Source organism: Lissotriton helveticus, chromosome 12, assembly GCF_964261635.1.
Source record: "Lissotriton helveticus chromosome 12, aLisHel1.1, whole genome shotgun sequence".
In the NCBI taxonomy this organism is placed as follows: domain Eukaryota; kingdom Metazoa; phylum Chordata; class Amphibia; order Caudata; family Salamandridae; genus Lissotriton; species Lissotriton helveticus.
In genome coordinates, this window is record NC_136073.1 from 65,879,281 (window position 1) to 65,901,213 (window position 21,933).

The following is a 21,933-nucleotide window of genomic DNA, read 5'->3' on the forward strand; positions in this document are numbered from 1 at the left end:
AGTCTGGGGAAGGAGGAGCGTGACTGCATAGATTGGCCCTGGAGTGTGGGGGCTGTGAGAGTCTGGGGAAGGAGGAGCATGACCACCTAGATTGGCACTGGAGTGTGGGGGCTGTGAGAGTCTGGGGAAGGAGGAGCGTGACTGCATAGATTGGCACTGGAGTGTGGGGGCTGTGAGAGTCTGGGGAAGGAGGAGCGTGACTGCATAGATTGGCACTGGAGTGTGGGGGCTGTGAGAGTCTGGTGAAGGAGGAGCGTGACTGCATAGATTGGCACTGGAGTGTGGGGGCTGTGAGAGTCTGGGGAAGGAGGAGTGTGGTGGCTGTGAGTTTCTGGGGAAGGAGAAGTGTGACTGCACAGATTGGCACTGGAGTGTGGGGGGCTGTGAGTGTCTGGGGAAGGAGAAGCGTTACTGCACAGTATGAGACTGGAGGGTAGGCAGCCTGGGAGTGCCTGGGGAAGGAGTAGCATGACTGCACAAAATCAGACTGTAGGGTGGGGGGGATGTGAGTGGTTGGGGATAGAGCAGTATGATGTCACAATACGAGACTGGAGATTACAGGGCCAGGGAGTAAGAGGATGCAATACAAGAGTTGAATGAGAATTTAGAAGTGAAATGGCACAGCATGAGACTGGAGGATGAGGGGTCTGTGAGTGCCTGGGGACGGAGGTGTGTGACTGCACCGGTATTAGACTGGAGGGTGGGGGGGCGTGTGAGTACCTGTGGATGGAGGGGTGTGATGGCACAGCATGAGACTGGAGGATGAGGGGTCTGTGAGTGCCTGGGGACGGAGGTGTGTGACTGCACCGGTATTAGACTGGAGGGTGGGGGGGCGTGTGAGTACCTGTGGATGGAGGGGTGTGATGGCACAGCATGAGACTGGAGGTTGGGGGACTGGGAGTGTCCAGTGTTGGAGGGAATGATGACACTGTATGAGAATGGAGAGTTGGGGCCTGAAAGTATCTTAGGATAGAGGCGTGGGGTGGCACAGTGTGGGGAGCTTTAGCGCCTGCAAGGATGGTGAAGTACGAAGTCACAGTAAGAGTCTGGAGGGTCAGGGGCCAGGGAGTTTCTGAGGAAGGTGGGTGTGACGTCGTAGTGCCATATTGGAGGGTGAGATGCTTGGGCACCTCCAGAGACGGCGGAGCGTGATGCACAACATGAGTCTTGAGGGTGAAGACCTGGGAGTGTCCTGGGATGGAAGAGTGCAATGGTACAGTATGTTCATGGGGGGTGCGTGGGGGGAGGGGCGTGGGAGTGTCTTTGAGTGGAGGGGTGTAATGTTGCAGTACAAGCCTGGAGGGGGAGAGTATTGGGCGCCCATAGGGATGGAGGAGTGTGCTGTCACAGCATGAGCCTGGAGGGTGAGGGGCTGCATAAATAATCACCTGGCCAATGCTGGTTTGTCTTGAAGCCTGCACGTTGAAAAGAAGTGTATCCTTTTGATTGGCGATTTTAATGCATTCCATAAAGAAACAAAGAATTTAGCTAAATGCAAGTTAACGTGCAAACCAATTTGGGACAACTTTAAGTTCCCTCTCGCTTACTCCCAAACGTTGACACGTATGGCCGAGCTCTAATGACCACTGTTTGCGGTGTGAGCACAGCCCCGCAACTGAGGAGCAGGGAGAACGAAGACTAGCATTCGGAGCAGTGGCAGCAAAAGGATGTATGCAGCCTACCCCTGCTGAGCACCTTCTCATATAACTGTACGTGTGCAAGGGGACAGTATAGTACATGGCGGGACGACGCATAAAAAGATACCGAAAGGCGACGGCACACTCTCCTGTGCAATGCCCCATTCCCTAGGAAATACCAGTGAAGCCATTAAACTGCTGGAAACTCCCCAGAGAAAGTATTTTCACCAGGGCAGATATGCACTGCACAGGAAGTGTTGGATGCGGCCACAGGACACTACGCACCACTGACACAGAGTTATACAGGTCGGGTGGCTTTGGTCTGCGGAAGGTTAATCCCCAGCATCGGTCCCTGTTGCTTGTTTCACACTGTTCTACCTGCTGCTTCAGGACGCCGATCGCCAAAGTGGTCGGTGAAGAGAGAGGAGCCAGTTAATGTAGAAGGGACGCACGCAGCAGCTCGGCATGCTGTGAAAGCCAGCATCACTCCGCAAGAAAAGACAGATGGCAGAGAAGTGCAATAGACAAGAAAGGGTGGAGGGGGCAGGGGAGGAGGGGTCCGGGGAGGAGGGAAGGGCCAGAGGGACTTGATGGGAGTGGTGGGGGGAGGGGGAGGGTATAGAGAGGGAGAGGAGGAGAGACAGGACAGGGGGAAGCAGCAGAGACACGGCGGGTAAAATAAACAAACAAGCCTTTCACCGTAACACGGCTGGCAGGGGAGGGGGCGGAGAGGGGAGAGGTGCGACACGGCAGTAGGAGGAGGAGGGGGGAGGAGAGTAGGGGAGGCACGGCCTAGCGGCAGGCAGGCAGGGGAGGAGAGGAGGAGGGGGGAGGAGAGTAGGGGAGGCACGGCCTAGCGGCCGTGCAATCAAGTAGTGAGGGGGCGGAGCTGGGGGAGGCTGTGTGAGAGAGTAGGCAAGGCAGGCGGCTGGGGGCATGTGCACGCGCTTTTAAGCTCAATGCACATGCGCATTGAGCTTAAAAGTCACGGGCACTGCAAGGAATCGCCACGATTCCTTGCAAGTTAGATAAAGTCTGGATGAGCCCCTATAGTCTCGCTTGCTCGATGCGCATGCGCATCGACAGGCGAGACCTAAAAATGATATTTCTGTGTTGGAAATGATCTTATTATGAGACTGAACCTTGGATGCGCGCGGACAATGATGAACTGGAAAACTGCAAACTTCGCAAAGAAAATGAGGAACCGCAATATCCTCTGGTGATAAAAACACTGCACACTGCCAGTGGTGAATTGAGTTCATTCAAGAAGGGAGTGGCTACCTAAAAACTTGCTTAAATATTGCTCAACAGGACAGCACATTACCGATAAGGAAACTACTGCCCAGCGTCTAGTTGAAGTGCCCATGTTCTCTGCATGAGATGCCCTGGGCCTATTTCCACTGAACCACGTACATCCAAATGATGGCATGCTTAACTAGTTAGACTGGGTGTCGTGTACGGATACCACACAGAAAAGCGGAACCTTGTCTATGTGGTACGGTGAGTGTGCACGTGTTGCACTGGAAGTGCGCCTATCAGACTAGTCCAGGGATTCGGGTCACCCAGGAGTAATTCTGGTTGCTTTCCAAAACTTTCTAGCCAATACCGGTTGAGAAGAGGCATCTGCGATCCCAGTTGCAAACCAACCCCCAGATGCATCAAAGTTATGTTTTGCGAGTACTTAATAGCGAATTTTAAGGATTCGCTATTAAAGACTCGCAAAACGGGATGCATGTAGGAATCGCAATATTATTTACGATTCCTACTGATTCCTAATTTGCAATTAGCTAATTGCTAATTGCAAATAAGGAATGGCTTTCCCATTCATTCCTAAGGGCCTAAAGGCCCATAGAAATGAATGGGGAGTCATTCCTTATTTGCGATTAGCAATTAGCTAATCGCAAATATGCCGCAATTTCAAGGGTGCCAGGGTGTCCAAAGGACACCCTGTTGCACCCCTGAAATGGTAATGTTCACTGGTGTTGCGCACACACATGTCCCAAGGACATGTGTGTGTGTAACATACAACTTAGAAAAATGCACTAAAGTGCATATTTCTTAGTTTTTGCTATTTACCACGTAGTTTGACTTCGCGGTAAATAGCGCCCCCAAATTGCGAATTCGCAATCTTGGAATGGTTCATGCATTGTATTTAAGGAATCGCAAATTGCGATTCCTTAAATGCAATCGCAATTTGAGAACTCGCAATTATTTGCGAATTCTTAAATTGCGAGTGCATGAACCCTTGATGCATCTCAAATGCCATTTTTGCGGGCGCAAACGGCCGAATTTTGCGATTCGCACCGTTTGCGCTCGCAAAAATGCTTGATGCATCTACCTATTAGTTCCTTAACTTTAAATCCCAGCGAGTTAAGGTGAGGGTGCGGACACCCCGGTTCAACAATTTCCCAAGGTCCAGCAAAATGACACCTTGAGGTTTTTGCTCTCCTTTTCCACCAACACCAAACGATTGTTGATCCCAGCTCGTGGAGTCTAGCTTGATGCCTAAAGGATGGAATGTTTGAATAAATCTCAGCCACTGGTAATCATGTTTGGCCACATTCCTATTCAGAGATTTTCAGCTCATCTGCTGTATCGTAGGCTTGGACCAGCCATATGCAAATCAGTAGTCTTTGAGCCAACCCACAAGGGTCGATCCGGACAGAACTGCAAGCCCAGGCGCACCCTGAAGAAACCCCAGAAAAGTTTGCGTGTGTTGAAGCGGGTGCAAGTCTGATTTGCAGGCGACTGGCCCCAGTCTGTTTGCACAGAAAGCAAAAACAATGGACTGGAATACAGCTCGAATTGCAAATTCCAGTGGCTGAGATTAATTCAAGTATTTCCTCCATTCTTTTTTTTCAATTTCTTGCAACCTGGTGGCCTCTTGTGGCCATTTATGGTGGCGCCATAAGGCAGCTGCCTGCAGTGCAATTAATGTAGCAGTGACCCGGGGCACAGAGGGGTTAAGAAGGAGACCTGTGCACACATCTTACGAAAGCAAGTTGTGCTCCACAGCACACTTACCCAGCCTCAACCTCTGTGGCCACAGGCCCGATCCTATGCAATGTCACACCTTATAGGAAGGGACTTTATTGAATTGAATTTAAAATTTATATTGTGCTCGAATGCCCAAAGGCGTCTAGGCGCTACAGCGGAGGAATATGTCAGAAATGAGAAATGATTAAAGATTTATAGTGAAAAAAGCCCAGTTTTTCAAAGCCTTTCTGAACAATAGTAATGTTGGGCAATTTTTTATGGGTAAAGGAAGTGAATTCCACAATTTAACAGTGTTAACAAGGAAACTACTACCTCCCCAGCAAACTCTCCTGACCCTTGGGAAGGGATAATATGTGTAGTGTCATGAATGGGTGGGCCTATGATGTTGGAAGTTGTAGGGTCAGAATCGTTCATTTTTCTCAAGCAGTTGGGCCACAGTAAGCTTGAAAGAACTGACATTTTTTTCACCAGTTTAGTTACACTTCTAGATAATATATACTGGTGCAGAAAGACAGACAAAATCCTCTTCCAACAATTTCTGAAAGTTGTACATAATTCAAAGAAAATATCTAGTTTCCATCAGCACTCTCATGCTGTAAATTACCTTAATATTTCAGGTCCCCACTCACAAACATTTAATGGACAAATACAGAAAAAACACACTTAGAGTTCTATTCTCTTTACCCACATGGGATTTGACAAATCTAACAAACACAAACCATGTGCCACCAGTCAAAGTACTTGGGTATAAACGGGGTACCTGTAGAGGTGTCGTCCAAAGACGAGTCATCCAAGTCCTCTTTCTGTTCCTTTGAAGACGAGTACGAAGATGGCCGCTCCCGGAAGCATTTCATAGCATGATGGCGACGAAGCTGAGTGCGAGTCCTCGATGGCTCCTCCTCCTCTTCCAAAGTGTCCTGCTCCAGCTGCTTCTTAAGGGAGCCTTTCCGAAAGAAGGGCAAGGGGGCCAGTGAGCTCCGGGGTGGCTTACGGGGAGCCTTGGGGGGAACAGCTGGAGGGAGAGCCTCATTTTCAAGTGAGGTCTGTGACCCAAGTTTGCTCTTCCTGGGGGGTTTAGGGACTGGTGCTGGTTCGAACAGTGGCTCCTGCACGGTGTCGGACACAGGAGTCGAGTCCGAAGACCCACATTCGTAATCCCCTGTGGTGGGCGCGCCAGCTTCGTCCTCGCTAAAACTCCTGTCAGACATGGACCGGTAGTAGGTTAGGACAACATTGCCCGTACTTGAGCCTTCTGGAGGTATCCCATTGTGGTGGCCATTGGTCATGCCAGGGGCCTTCAAGCCGTTGGCCATGCCAGTGGCATTTGGTAGGTTCTGACGGTTCATAGGGTAGCTCCCAAAGGGCTTCTTGTTGGGTAGTGCCATACTTGCCTTAGGAGTCCTATTTTTGGTGTCCGGGATGACGCCGGCCACGTTCCCGTTCACATCTTCTGAAGAATCACGTTTCGCGACTTCCTGGTCCTCTCTGTTGACAACAAAAACCTGGTGAAAGGGTGGCGAGTCGTCCGCAGAAGAAGAGGAGTCCGAAAGGGTAGCAGCCTCGTCTTCCCTATCGACTACCTGTACTTTTGACTCAGGAACCCACACCATCACCATGCCTGGCCTTTTGGCATGGCAACTGCAGGGGCAGTCTCTCTGGCAAACCGGCACAGTCTGCATGTTGGCATGCTTGCCTTCTGAACCATCCACGAGGGGCGAGAGAGGCTGGTCTTCTCTTAGTTCTGCAAAAATCAAAAAATGGGAGAAAATAATGAAGTACTGGACAATACAATGCTGCACATTTTGAAATTTGAGATAGCAAAACAGACCATTCTACAACAACCATAACTGGTGACGTCAGTAACAAGGTATTTGCTATAATGCTGGTTTCACCCTTTACATACAACATATTTTTTAGGTCTCACCTGGTGTTAGCAGCACACATGCGCTGCCCTTGTCATGTGAGGGCCTTTTGGAATCAATACGTTTTCAGCAGTTAGATGTGCACGCGTACGGATGGACAGAAGATGTGCACGCGCTCGTCAACGTCACCCTGCTGCTGGCATGGCAGCGCTCCCTCCTGGCTGGTTCAATGGACAATTAGATCGGGAAAGGGATCAGTCCTTAGAGTCATCATAGTTTATAAAAGTGCCAAGTAAAGTGCTATATGCCATGCTTATTATAAAATGTAGAGTTCTTAGGCAGCACGAAGGCTGAGTCGTATTATCAATGTCTTTTATCAATGTGACCGGAAGATCCAGCCGACTGACTTCGTTATATGTCTACCTCCCCTAAAATGACACTTTTGTAGTTAAAACTTTTCATTTCAGACGCAAATATCGATTTAGGGCAAAAATAAAACATTTATTAAGGCATTTTTCCTGCTGAGTACTACACCAATTAGTTTCTATTCAGAATCAAAGGGTTATTAGCTGGTAGGTGCTGGCTTATTCTTGTTTCAATGCTTACTGGGGCCAGTATATGTTGTCCCAGGACGTATCTATGGTCCGGTGAAAGCTGTGAGGATCTTATGATTAACCCTTTCCATGCTGATGACGGAACCGCTCCGTCATCAGCCGCGGTGGCGCTGTGCTGATGAAGGAGCGGTTCCGTCATGGCCCGCCCGACGCGCCTGCGGGGCGCTGATTTTGTGCCTGCGCAGCGCGTTCTATTAAGCTGGCGGGGCCATGACGGAACCGTTCCGTCATGAGCACAGCTCAACAACGGCTGGTGACGGAGCGGTTCCGTCACCAGCATGGGCCCGCCGCGCGGCCACCCCTCCCCCTTAGTGCTGCGGCGGAATAGCCGCCGCAGCGATGTGGTTAAAGTGACAGTGCATTCAAATGTAAACATAAGTATTACAATTTCGCTATATAAGTTACACTTTTAAAAACTTGAATTTAAGTATGTGCAGAGAGTGCTAATCGCTGGTGCAGGGCTTTCTGGGGTTATGTGCACGCGCTCGTCAGCGTCACCCTGCTGCTGGCATGGCAGCGCCCCTCCTGGCTGGTTCAATGGACAATTAGGTCGGCAAAGTGATCAGTGCTTAGAGTCATCATTGTTTAAACAAGCATTGAAAATGCAACAGGTCTCACCTTTTATTAAGTTAAAGCCATTTGCTTTGCTATACAATACCATTAGCAAAGCAAATGGCTTTAACTTAATTAAAGGCAAGACCTATTGCATTTTCAATGCGTGTTATCATAGCAGACGTTTCTTGAACAAGTGCAGCGCATTGAAGAGGGTCGTGTCTGGAGTTCTGTTGAGACCAGATTACAGAATCAAGGGACCAGATTGCTGGGATAGGACAACACAGAATAAATACTGCTTTTTCACATATTAACACTATTTATATTTACAATCTCATCTGAAGTGAGTTGCTCAGAATCACATGACTCTTTCAATCAAGTAAACACAAGATGATGGACGGAGCGCTGAAACTTTTTTAGACACTCACCCCCAGTCACAGATCTGGGTTGAATCCATCATCGTTCTTTAGCTCACTTTGCCACCCCAGTTCAGACACAGCTATATGGAAATCAGTCTAAACCCTGTGCCTCGTGGGAACAGTCCAGCCCGAACTGCCAAGCCATGTCTTCCCTGGACCGGAACCAAGCATCTTGGGACTGGTTTCGGCTAACATCCCTCATCAGCCAGGCTAGCTTGAATCCAGTGGCAAAGTGAGCAAGGGGTGAATGGGGTGATTGTCTGAAAAGTTTTAGCGCTCTAGCCATCATCTCCTTGTGTTTGCTTTGTTCGCCCTAAATTGGCAGGGCCAGCCACCCCTTGCTCACTTTGCCACTGGGTTCAAGCTAGCCTGGCTGATGAGGTCTGTAAGCCCGAAACCGGTCCCTCCCCCTCTGACGGTGCCTGCACCCCCCTCTCCCTGGCGGTGCCTGCACCCCCCTCTCCTGACGGTGCCTGCACGACGGTGCCTGCACCACCCTCTCCGCTGACGGTGCCTGCATGTCCCCCTGGTGCGGCCCTGGCGTCTCGCCTCCTGCTCCTGCTGCTCATGGAGCGTGGTGCCTTTGTGCGACGGCCTGGTGTGGCCCCGAGGTGAGGCTGCTGCGAGCAGGAGCCGCTGGTCGCAAGCGCGACTCCCGTGCCTGCCCCTGATGCCGCTCCTGTGCCCCGTGTGGTGCTCTGCCGGTCCGCGCGTCGCCGCCTCTCTTCACCTGGCCGAGTGTCGGCCAAGCGCGGGTGGGACAGCGCACATGGAGGCAGCATCCAGCGCTGCGCACCCAGTGGCGTTAAAGTGGAGGCCTGGATTGGCCCGCAAATCGGCCCGCCCACTTCCGGCCAGCAATTCCTCACGCATCTGGAGGAAAACTCGGGAACCACGTGGGGGGAAGATTTGAAGAGCACCGTGCCCTGCCTAGGAGTGAATACAACAAGCCACACTCAGCAGAAGCACTCGGGGAAAGTGAAACTGAGGGAATACACCCCAACACCAGAATATAGCGCCACAGGACAGTAGTTCTTCATTCAGGGCTGCCATTACCCTACCACTGTCATTGGTACCTCGGACACAATGAGGTGCAGCGCTCGTCCAAGGTTTCATCTGTTACAGCGTTGTGGGCACGTCACCCATCCCAAGACAGGAAGGCAGTTCCTTTGGCAGTACGCCGGACCGACGGTCTAGGGTGCGTGTACACGAGACATGTCGCAAATTCCCCCCATTGAGCCCTTCATAGTCGAAGGATCCCCGTCATCCCTGGCGCCCAAATGGAAGGATTGGGTCGACCGCCTAAAGATATTCTTTGAAGCTACTAAAGTACACAAAGAACAGAAGAGAGCAATGCTGCTCCACTTAGGAGGGAAAGACATTCACAATATTGCCAAAACACTCGTGGAGGCGACGCCAAAGAATCACCACACCTTAATAAATGCCCTAAATGCTCACTTTGAGCCCATGGCCAACCAGGACTACGAAAAATTCATTTTTCGTCAGGCCCGGCAACTTCCGGATGAGTCCCTGGACACCTACCATGCCCGGCTAAAAAATCTGGCCTCAACGTGTGGGTTCCAGGATGAAACGGAGGAGATAAGAGGGCAAATTATTCAAGGATGTGCTTCTGCCAAGCTTAGGGAACGAATCCTTGAGGAATCGGGAAAACCTTTGGCAGAGATTTTAACTCTTGGACGCACCAAAGAGCTATCCAAGGCTCGGGCAGCTCACATGGAGGCAGCCCTCCAAGTACCAGTAAAGACTGAACCGGTCAATGCAGTCACCACCAAACCCGCGTCGAGAGGGAACAGAAAAGGCCCACGCGGTGCCGCGGCAGCGCCTGCCACCACCTGTGGATACTGTGGCGGAACACCCCATCCCTCTGCGGACTGTCCCGCAAAAGGAAAGAGATGCTCAGGTTGTGGGTGATTCAATCACTTTGAAAAAGTGTGTAGAGCCAAGAAATTCTGCAAGCCACGACCAAGGGTCAACGCGGTGAGGGAGGATGACAAATCGCCAAGTGACATGGACGATGATGAAGAGGAAGAGAGGGTAGTGCACAAGGTGCACATGATTGGGACCACGACCCGCAAAGCACAGCGCCTGCCCAAATGCCATCTTCATGTGGGGGACCAAGAGATCACTGCAGTGGTTGACACTGGGGTCACTATTAACATCATGGCAGCTGCCCTCCATTGTACATTACGACCCACACCTCCGCTTCAGCCCTCCGCAATTGTGGTGTTCGCATATGGACAGGACACTCCGCTGAAGATCCTAGGGTGGTTTAAAACGGCATTGACGCATGGAAACCAGAAAATCCACACCAACATCTACGTCACGGAGGATGGTCAAGGCATGCTCCTAGGATGCCGTGCTGCAGAGGACCTGGGGATTGTATCCTTCTCTTTCAGCGTGCATCAAGAATCCATACAACATCTCCTGGAGGAATTCGCAGAGGTGTTTGAAGGGATTGGCAGGTTCAAAGGGAAAGAAATACACCTGCATGTAAACCCCACCGTCCAACCGGTGGCCTTACGGCATCGGAGAATTGCCTTCCATCTGAGACTCCAAGTGGAACAAGAACTAAAGAAACTTGAGGCTGCTGGGATAATTGAAAAGGTGACGGGACCCACTCCATGGGTCTCACCCATTGTGGTCACTCGGAAGCCCAAGCAGCCAGGGGCGGTGCGCATCTGTGTCGACATGCGCCTCCCGAATGCCGCCATAAAGCGCGAGCGGCACATCACCCCTACCATTGATGACCTCATTGGAGAAATGGCAGGGGCCTGCTGGTTCTCCAAGCTCGACTTACGATCCGGATACCATCAACTGGTTCTCGATGAAGCGTCACGCAACATAACCACATTCTCCACCCATGTGGGACTGAGACGCTACACCCGGCTAAGTTTCGGAGTATCCAGCGCTGCCGAGGTGTTTCAACATGTCATACAAGAGTTGATTGCTGATATTCCAGGAGTCATCAACGTCAGTGATGACATAATGATCCATGCCAAGTCCTTACCCGAACACAATGTCCGTCTCACCCAAGTACTCCGAAGGCTGCGCGAAGCTGGTCTGACGCTCAATCGTGAGAAATGTGAATTTTTGAGAACCATGCTGCAATTCTTTGGATATACCTTTTCCACGGAAGGCGTCAACCCAGATCCTGAGAAAGTGCGTGACATCAAGAGCGCCGTTGCCCCAGCCAGTGTGACCGAGGTCCGAAGTTTTTTGGGGATGGTCAACTACTGCGGTAGATTCATCAAGGACTTGACATCGCTCACAGCGCCGCTCCGAGAACTGACTAAGGACTCTGTCCCTTGGGAATGAGGCCCTCTTCAGGAAAAAGCCTTCAAAAACATCAAAAATGACCTGTCGGAAGAGACTACTCTAGCTTTTTTTGATCCGGAGAAGATGACCCAAATTGCGGTGGATGCTGGCCCGGTGGGTCTGGGTGCTGTCCTGCTACAGAAGCGATGACTGGAGGAAGACTGGGCACCAGTGGCGTTTGCAAGCCGGTCTTTAACGGTGACCGAGCAAAGATACTCTGAGATAGAGAAAGAGGCTATCGCCATTCACTGGGGGTGTCGCCACTTTCACCTCTATGTATACGGAAAACCGTTCACCGTCACGACAGATCACAAGCCATTGGTGGCCCTCTTCGCTGTGACGTCTAGTCAACCTCCGCCGAGGATCGAAAAGTGGATGCTCCAACTGAAGGACTACAACTGCCGTGTGGAGTATCAGCCGGGGTCCGCAACCCGGCGGATTATCTGTCCAGACACCCTCGAGAAGCCACAGACAAGGAAAACGAGGATGCCGCGGACACGGAGGAATATGTTCGATACATCACTGCCAGATCCTGTCCCATTCCCCTGTCGATGCAGAGCTTAGCAGAAGCCACGGCACAGGATGAGTGTCTCCAGCGGGCTAGAAGAATTCTACAGCAAGGGAACTGGCACAAAGCTAAGGAAGAGTGGAAGATCTTGACCATTCCGACTCAAAAGATAATGGAAAGCTTGCATCATGTGAAGGACGAACTCACTGAAGATCCCACGGGTTGTTTGCTGCGAGGGCATCGTCTGGTTATACCCACTGCGCTCACTACCAGGTGTGTGCAACTTGCCCATGTCGGCTATCAAGGCATGGTCAAGACTAAATCACGTCTTCGTTCCAAGGTCTGGTTTCCACTCATGGATGATCTGGTAGAGAGCATGGTGCGGTCCTGTCCAGCCTGCCAAGTCACCGGAGACTTACCTCACCCTGCCCCGATCATACCTGAACCTCGCCCGCAGTCTCCCTTGCCTGTGTGAGCATGGATTTTGGCAGTCTTCCAGATGGCCGGCACACCTTAGTGGCCATCGATGACTATTCAAAATACCCGGAAGTGGAGATTGTTGGGACTCTCAGTGCCAGTGAGGTAATACCCAAGATCGAGAAGATAATGGCCACCCATGGGTTGATAAAGGAACTACGGACCGATAATGGACCACCGTTTCACGGACAAGAACTGTCTGAATTCCTCACCAGTCTTGGAATACAGCACCGTCGAATCACGCCCCGTTGGCCTCAAGCTAATGGTGAGGCCGAACGGTTCATGAGGACTCTCAATAAAGTCATACGAATTGCCCATGACAAAGGACAATCCATTGAATTCGCCATTTTCACCTTCCTGCGTAGCTAACGGCCGACCCCTCACACCACCACTGGGGTGGCCCCTGCCCACCTACTGATGGGTCGGGTCGTCATGGACACCATACCTCATCATCCTTCGTGGCAACCAGAGATGCCCGATGATTGCCGGATTGACACGAGGCGGAAGAAAGTTCATGCTCAGGTGAGCCATCGCCGCAATGCTCAAGAAAGCCTGATCAAGGAAGGTGACCTGGTCCTGTTGAGAAATAGATGCCAAGGGGGAAAGTTCCAACTCCCTTATGAAAAGTTGCCCTGGACTGTGTTGAGTGTCAAGGGAACCCGAGTTGTTGCGACTCGAGGAAGAGAGACTGTGACTCAAAATATTTCCCACTTCAAACTATTTCACGCCACGGCAATGGACCCTACTGCGATTTCAATGGACCTTGCTGCGACTTCCAGTGCTCCCACCGTCATGAGTGGCCCCAGTGAGGACCCTGACTTGAGCAATGTCGGAGTTGGTGAAGCTGAGGCGGAGGTGAGCACTAACGCCCCCGCCGTGTTGGACTCTCCACCACCTGAAGAGGCTCCAGAGGCGGCTGATCCCTTGCTGCCTGGTCGAGGTAAATGTAAAATGTAAATTGATACTTGTATAGCGCACTACTCACCCGTAAGGGTCTCAAGGCGCTTGTACGAATACCGCTGTGGAACCCATCCTGGCTTTCCCTGTGAGGTGTCCACTCCTGGGCATCCCAAAGGTGGAGGCCAGGCATCCTTAGCGTTGTGGGGGCCACTGTGGAGATTAAGCAAGCTATTGCCCAGAGTTGCAGAGTGGGACTCCATGATTGGAATAGGCACCGAGGCGAGAATTATCAGGTCCGTGGAATTTTGAGCCCAAGACCCGCCGAGGCGGGGAATTGAACCCTGGTCCCGGGCTAGACCTCTGCATCAGGGTCTGCCGCTCTAACCATTGAGCCACACTTCTGGTCTGTCCACTGGTCTGTCCCAATACAACTTGCGGAGAAATCCTGCACCCTCATCACGACTGCGAGGCTATGTAATGTAAGACTGTTCCTTATTAATTATTTTGTTCACTGAATGCCCCTGCTGCAGAGGTGGGGAAACGATTTCCCCTGGGACAATCAGAAGTTTGGTAACTGATAGAGCAAATGCATAATGTTATGTTGTTTAAAACCTTGTTGGGGAGGAATGTAATGTCCCGATATGTGATGGCGTGACTACGTCGTGACGAAGTGATACACGCATGGGCTAGTTAATAAAAGAGCAGGAGCACGTCCACGTTGGGCAGTTGGTGACGGAGACAGCGACTTGCAATTACACCTCACATAAGGCTCCTGTGACTAGCAGGGCTATCCCTCGGGTTACACAGGTCGAACACCTCCGGGCTCCAGTCCGCAGCAGGACTCTTGTGGGGTCCACAGACCTCGGCGTCAAAGTAGGAAAACTATCGCTCCGATTACAGAGACCTTAAAGGGCCAGAGCCCGCACAGGGGAGCTTTCTTTCAGGGGGCACAGAGGTCACTAAGGCCATGATGGGGATGCATATATGTTTACATAGCGCTTCGACCGCAGCACTGCATCTTATCGAATTATAACAAACAGGAGTTACCATTATGCAATTCAGCGCCTAAAAACAATGAAAGGCCAAGTCACCGTGCGGCCTGGCACTAACCTACTGAGCACTGTTAGTAGGGTCAAGACCAGCGGTCTGAGGGCCGTGCACCGGTCTGGGGTCCAATCAAGAACCAGTTTCGCTGGGTTACCTGCATTGGAAGCTGTGATGACCAAAGTGCACACAGATCTCCGAAGCATGCACATTAACCCACTGAGCCCTGTACGGGCAGGCCGAAAGCAGATCTCTGGAGCGGGTGTAGTATCACCAGGAGGGGCTTATACTAGCGCCTTTGCAGAGGGCACACTACCTCATTGAGCTACGCTAGGCACCGAAATCAGCTACAGGTGCAGCACGAGGCGCAGACCCTACCAAGCTTTCAGACCAGCTTAGCCAGAAAAAACATATCTACATATATTTATTTTTTTAAAGAGCCCACTTTTTTACTCTAAACTTGTATGGTTCAGAATGCACTCATTTGATACACTTTGCAGTCCCAGCAGAAATAAAAGTACGCCCGGGCGAAATGTTCATAACGTCGGCGAATCTCACATTAATTCCCACATTTCGCCTTATGCTTTTTACGCGAAACTCGCGCTTATACGCTATTAGCCCACGTCACGAAATTGCAAGGCTATTCAGGTGCGGGTAAAAATTCTACTGTGGGAGCCTAGAAACAACCTGAAAAGAACACAAGCTTTCGCTTTTTGCTCGAAACGTGTCCTTGTGTGCAAGAACGCATTGTGCGCTAAAATATAGCACTAAAAGCCAGGCTTACATTTTTCGTAATTTTCCCAAACATCTGCGGAGTATGCAAAAGTAAATTATGAAAATGTGCACACTCCTAGATGAAAGGAGTTACTTAATAAATAGACTCACCTGTGTGCGAAAGATCGTCTATGAAAAAGGGCAGGGCATGTCCAGGGTCCGGGAGAAAGTCAGTCAATCAGATGAGAGAAATTGCAAATTTTACTAAAATCCCTAAAATATCCCCTAGAAGACCAGCCCTCCTTTCACCCCACAGCCAGCTGTCCCTCATACAGGCCCCAACATACTCTCAAGCACGAGCCAACATACTCCACAGACCTTCCCACGCAGGGGCGTGGCTTACTCCGTTAGATTCAGGAGGGTGAGACAGAGTTCCCAACCATCACTGCCAATGCAAGTGGGTGAAAATAGTGGGTGAAAATAGTCATAAATGTAGGCACCACATAAGAGCCATCCGCTCCTTTGTTTATTCTTGGCCTGGTTTGAGTAAGATGGAAGAGGAGGGGTGGGTGTGTAAAGCTCTAGTAAGTATGTGTCTGCCCTATGAGGGCTGCTAATCCAAGTGAAAACCCGGCCACGGACACTGATAGCCCGACTGGTGGCCCTTGGACACACACCAGAATCAATGTTTTAGGGGGAGTGTCACACCCCAACCCCCTGGAGCTACGCCACTGTTCATACTGGCCTACAGACCACAACATAACCCAAGATCCCCGGTCAGCCTTGGAGGCACCCCTCAATATCACACATGTTTCCTCTCTCCTGACACTCCCTCCCCACCCCTGTTGACAGCCTTTACTGCATTACCTAGGGTAAATCGAGTGTGCATGCAGTCTACGCCCTGCTCTTGGCTCAGACCCATGGCCGGTGGCCTACCTCACTCAACCCTACACTACACCGTCACCGAAACATTGTACACCTACTTCAGTGCTTTTTCTGAGTCGCCTCAGACCCTCTGGGCGCAAAGAAATACAAAGACAGAGCCGTAGACCAAGTAAAGTCAGTGGTTGAGTAGTGGGCATGGCAACGACAAGGGTGGATGGACCGCAGGGTGATCTTCCATCAATATCGACATAGCATCTGAAAACCAAGCTTCCACACAACATAAGGCAGCAGCCCACCACCATTAATCATAAACCACAACGGAAGGCCAATATGCGATCAACTGTTAGAAAACAGAAAGTGTGACTTACTCAACGCTGCACTTGTAGTCGAGTGTCGGGTTGTAGCTGTAGATCAGAACTGTTTTTCTTATCAAAAGCTGGGTTGTAAGTCGGCTGAAATATACTTGGAAGTAGTTTGGTCGACTTATTGCTGTGGAATACCTTTATACCTATTGACTGATAGGGTTGTACTTGTCGATGACGAGGGTTGTAGTTGACAGTAAGTGGCCTAGTCGTACTCGTCCTCGCGTGGATGCCTTACACCGGTTGTCGAGCTGTAGGGAGGTCTGTACTAGTCATTGAACCGCAGGGCTGTGCTTGGCGTCGAGAAGGCGGATTGTGGTGGGTCCAGAGTATGTGATCTAATAGGAGCTGTTGTCCAGCTTTGGTGCCAAGGAAACAGTAGTATTTCTTGAGTGGGAAGATGGTAATTGTTGTAGAATGCTATAGTGACGCTTCTCACTCAGCACAGCATTGTACTTGTCAGGTGTTGTATTTTTCAACGCTCGTGGTTGTATCCGTTAAATGACAAGGCTGTTGTTACCAAACATGGAGTGGCATGTGCCAAGCTGCAAGGTTGTATGTGTTGTATGGGACTGTGGTATTTGAGAGTCGTGGCAGCTTCCTTTAAGTGGTAGATTACTACTAAACCAGCGGGACCTGGATCTGGTAAGAAGCAGGGCAGTTGAGCACTGTGGTTGTATCAAGGTTCCACCTCAGTATTGCATTGGTAACTGTTGAGCGGAATATCTGTACTTGTCAAGCATAATGATTGTGCGCGTTAAGCACCAGGGTTGTACTAGTGCTGTGTTTCTGTGGCATCTGATAAGGGGGCAAGGTAGTTCTGGTTGAGTGTTCTGGTTGTGTCCCTTGAGAGGTAAGGTTCTACTTGATGAGCTTCGCATTTGTATCCTTTGAGAGTCAGGGTAGTTTTGTATCTTGTCAAGCAGCGTAATTGGATGCCTCAGTTGTATTTGTTACGCTGCAGGTCCTACTTGTTGAGTGTGGTGGCTGCATGCATCCGTTGCCAGGGTTCTTCTACTTGTTAAACATCCCATTAAGCAGGAAGGTTCTAGTTTTTAAATTCCACTGTTCTATCCATTATGTGTCCAACACTGCAATTGTCTCCGTTAAAGTACAGTGTTCTACTGCCACGGTTGCTCTGTTAAGTAGCACGGTTCACTCTTTGAAAATTGCGGTGTATCCGTTATGCAACGTAGTTCTTTTCCAACTTTGTGGCGTATCCGTTAATCAGCAGATTTCTACTCCTGGAACATTGTATATGTCCCTGGTAAACCGCAGGGTACTACTCCTCGAACGTTGAGTATATCCGCTAAACCGCAAAGTTCTACTCCTCGAGTGCCGCAGGGTTCTTCTCTTGGAACGTTGAGTGCCGCAGGGTTGTCTTCGAACGTTGAGTGCCGCAGGGTTCTACTCTTCGAACGTTGAGTGCATCCACTTAAGCCGCAGGGTTCTACTCTTGGAACGTGGAGTGCCGCAGGGTTCTACTCTTCGAACGTTGAGTGCATCCACTTAAGCCGCAGGGTTCTACTCTTGGAACGTGGAGTGCCGCAGGGTTCTACTCTTCGAACGTCAAGGTTCTACTCCTCGAACATCGCGTGTACCCGTTGTGCAGCGGGCTCTCCGTCCTCAGGCCCCCGGATTCCTCCTCTCCCAGCCGCGCTCGCCTCGCCCTGCTCCGGCCTCTCCCAGTCCCTGCCGCCGCCGCCGCTCCTGCCGCGTCCCGCCGCCTGCACGGATCGGGTTCCCTCTGACCTCACTGCTTTGGATTTGTTGCTCCGCAGGAAAGCATGTGCCGGGCGGGCCGCTGCCCTTTCTGGGCGCGCAGCCGGCCGCCAGTGGGGATACCGCACCCTTGGCTCCGGCACAACTCTTACGAACGTTTGCCAAGGCTAGCGGGCAAATGTCAAAGGAGGCGGGCGGCGCAGGGTGGGCCGAAAACAAGGGCGCGCTGCACAGACGACGAGAACTATGCATGCGCCTGGAAGCGGCGGGAGCAGCTGCGCAGCGCTTGGCAGGCACTTTGGCCAACATGGCCGGCACTGGCCGGCACTGGCTTGCACTGTGTTCAACATGTGACGTCTTTGGCCTGGCGGGGCCTGCACTATGTTCAACATGTGACGTCTTTGGCCGGCACTGTGGCCAACCTGTGACGTCATTGGCTGCTGTGGCCAATATGCCCTGGCCGGGCCTGCTCTCAGGCCTCGCCTGGTGAAGGCGATTGCACTCACGATCTTGCAAGAAACAGGTGCCCAGGCACGGCTAGTGTGTGATCTTCGGCTGACCCTTCCTCAGTGTGCCACACGGCTGTCTGTGCCACAGGGGTTCCATACCAACTGGCCCTGCATGCCTCGGCTGTGTGACAGGTTGGCTGACAGCGTGGCAATGACCGGGTTTGTGAGTGAATGTGGCGTGTGCGGGGTGTGTCCCTGCTCCTGGAGAGCAGCGCTCTGCGCTGGGAGGTCTGAAGATGCTCAGATGCCCGTGGTGGATGCAAAAACAACAGTTGTTGGACAGAATGCAGAACAATGTCATACATTCACCCCAGTACAGAGATCTGGGCCAAAATCCATCGTTTTTTTCTCACCATGCCATTGCAGTTTGAACCCAGCCGTATGTAAATCAGTCTTGACCCTGTGCCCCATGGGAACAGTCCAGCCCTAACTGCCAAGCCAGGTCCTCCTTGGACTGGAAGCAAGCATCCTAGGACCTGTTTCGGGCTTTCAGCCCTCATCAGCCAGAATAGCTTGATTCCAGTGGCTCACTACGCCACTGGAGTCAAGCTATCCTGGCTGATAGCCAGAAACCGGTCCTAGGATGCTTTATTCCAGTCCAAGGAAGACATGGCTTGGCAGTTCGGGCTGGACTATTCCCATGAGGCACAGGGTCAAGACTGATTTGCACATGGCCATGTCTGAACTGGTGTGGCGTGGTGAGCAAAATAACAATGGATTAAACCCATATCTGTGACTGGGAGTGAATGTTTTGCCAATGTGCAACATTCCGTCCATCATCTTGTGTGTTTTGTGGTGGATGCGTGGGCATTCTTTTTTTTAATTTCACCCGTGGGCATTCTTAAACCTCTTAACCGAATACCTGGTGTTTTGTAATAAAGCTAAACCTTACTAGAGCAGCAATTAAAGCTGGTGGCAAGAGCCCGCCTGCTACCACTCCTGGTAGGACTTTGGGCTTCCAGATAGAGATAGGCCTATCTTTCACCAAACCCACCCCTGCACAAAGCGGAAGCGAGGCCTTAAACACAAGACATCAAACAGGGCCATGTACCCACACCAACACATCCCGGATACTCTGTGTAATTGGGTATCGACAAGCCCCCAACAACAGCCAAAACAACACAAACAAAAAACAGGGCGCAATGGATGGGGGGCACATGCAGTGTCTTACAGGAGCAACCTGTATCTTCAAGGCACTGTGTCCCCAACAGGCCCTACCACTAGGAAACAACGTACAATCACAACAGTACACAAAGCATGGATACAACAGAGCACAGCAAATCCATATAGTTGGATATCAACAAGCTCACAACTACATGCTCGAAAAATAGGCACTCACACAACAGCACACATTGAACAAATGCGCAGCACCCTACAGATGCACCCAACAGGAATTCCCACTAGGAAACCAACACCCAACTGTACACATTAGGCAGAACACTGAACACATGTGCAACACAACTCAGGTATGCCATATAAATGGTTATCAAGATCATAACTTTATGTATGACAATAAACAACAAGGGCATACAGCACCGTCTACTGAAAAACAACCTGCTGCCACAACAGTATACATTACACAGACCACTAAGTTTACACACAAAACAACTCAGACATTCCATAAGGCTGGCTATCTCTGAGCTCTCAGCAGTATTAAGCAATCATACCCCCAACCGAACATATTAGTCACAGTGTTAGTTAGACCTGGCCCTCTCTGCATGGTCACCACCCCCAGACTTTGCCTTCACCCCTCCTGTTTTGCAGAGTTTATTTCTGCTGGCTTTATGACTCTGTACACTTTACCACTGCTAACCTGTGCTAAATTGCTTGTGATGTCTCCTTAAAACACGATAAAATTGTCTTACCCCTGATTCGTACAATTAATTTACCCGTAAGTCCCTAGTAAATGGTACTTCATGTACCATGGGCATGTAAATAAAATACTACTAGTGGGCCTGCAACACTCATTGTGCGACCCACTAGAGTAGGACTTTAAAACATGTCTCAGGCCATCCACTACAGGTTGTAGTGAGATTTTAAACTTCCTTTTCGACCTGGAAACTTAAACTTTTTGCCAGCCCTAAACGTTCCTTTTTAACACTTACAAGTCACCCCTAAGGTAGGCCCTAACATCTCATAGGGCAGGGTGAATGGTATTGAAAAAGTAGGACATATGCACTTAAGTTTTACATGTCCTGGCAGTGAAAAAAATCCTAACGTTGTATTTCACTTTTGTAAGGCCTACCTCACCCATTGATTAACACTGGGTTACCTTATTAAATTTGAGAAGTGCTAACTTTGGAGGGGGAGCAGATAGAGTTATGCTGTTTAGATTCAAATGATTATTCATTTAAAAGCATCTTAAATGATAAAGTCGGATTTCAAGTCACAATTGTGAAAATTGCACTTTTAGAAAGTTGGCATTTTTTATACCATTTGTTCCTTCATTCATTATCCTAGTTCACATGACTGTGGCTGGCTCTGATGTTGGGGGTTGGGTGATACTGAAAAACAAAAGAAGGAGTATTACCCGACGTAAGGGCTGGAGGTTTTTCGAAGCTGGAATAATTATTCCTTTTCTAAAAAAACCCTCACTCACCACCTAGTGGTGACATGCTTCATCATCGGGGTCCAACCTGGCGGCCTAGCGTCACCAGGGTGTGCTTCGACACCTGTAATACAGTGGAGCAGGTTGTGAGTTGTAGGTGCCAAATAAGTGATGTTAAAAATTGTCCTGGTTTAACTTTGAAAAAGTGAGTTTTATTAAAAAGCAACTGGACAATAATAAAAAATAGTGCGAGATACTGGAAGGGGAGTTATGACCTACGTATCTCTGTATGTGTTATAGTGCATTGGTCAACATGTTTCAACCTTATGGGAAGGTTCCCGGTATTCATCAGGACCAAGGAGATGGACGGTATGAGTCCCCTAAAAGACTCACCCTATCCTAAATCCTTTCAATGCCAATGTCAAAATTGTACCAAAAGCGGATGCTCTCAAAAATAAGGAGCATGGGCAAAAACCTGTGGAGAGAGAAAATAAATGGGCGTCAGGCGCAAAACATTCTTACTGGCCTGTTACGTTGTGCAGACTCTCAGTGCTTACATACTGCATGCCACAGTAGTGTTTAGAATGACCTCGAAAGATGATGAGCGTGATGATATCGTGTGCGTGAACGCTTATTATTAAAGCCAAAAGATTTATATATCAATGATAATAGGTGCGTGCAAATTTGCATGCAATAATGCTATTGTTATTCGCAAATTCCAATGGTAGGAGGAATTTCGTTGTTAGGTCGCAAATCTATCTTGATGCGCAATAATATTTCATAACGGCCACCCAGTGGTAGTCCATCATAATTATAATGCAGGTAACGGACATACAAGACTGACAAA

The 21,933-nt window shown here is 50.2% G+C and overlaps 1 protein-coding gene across 4 annotated transcripts in view; it reads right to left on the bottom strand.

Annotated features, from left to right (window-relative positions):
* The window catches only part of ARHGEF15 (Rho guanine nucleotide exchange factor 15), a 415,996-nt gene that overhangs the window by 92,050 nt on the left and 302,013 nt on the right, over window positions 1–21,933 (bottom strand). For all 4 annotated transcript variants that reach the window (XM_078670671.1, XM_078670670.1, XM_078670672.1 and 1 more), the window contains one exon: window positions 5,395–6,375. In XM_078670671.1, the coding sequence (XP_078526797.1) occupies window positions 5,395–6,375 (981 nt within the window). The remainder of the gene's footprint in view (window positions 1–5,394; window positions 6,376–21,933) is intronic.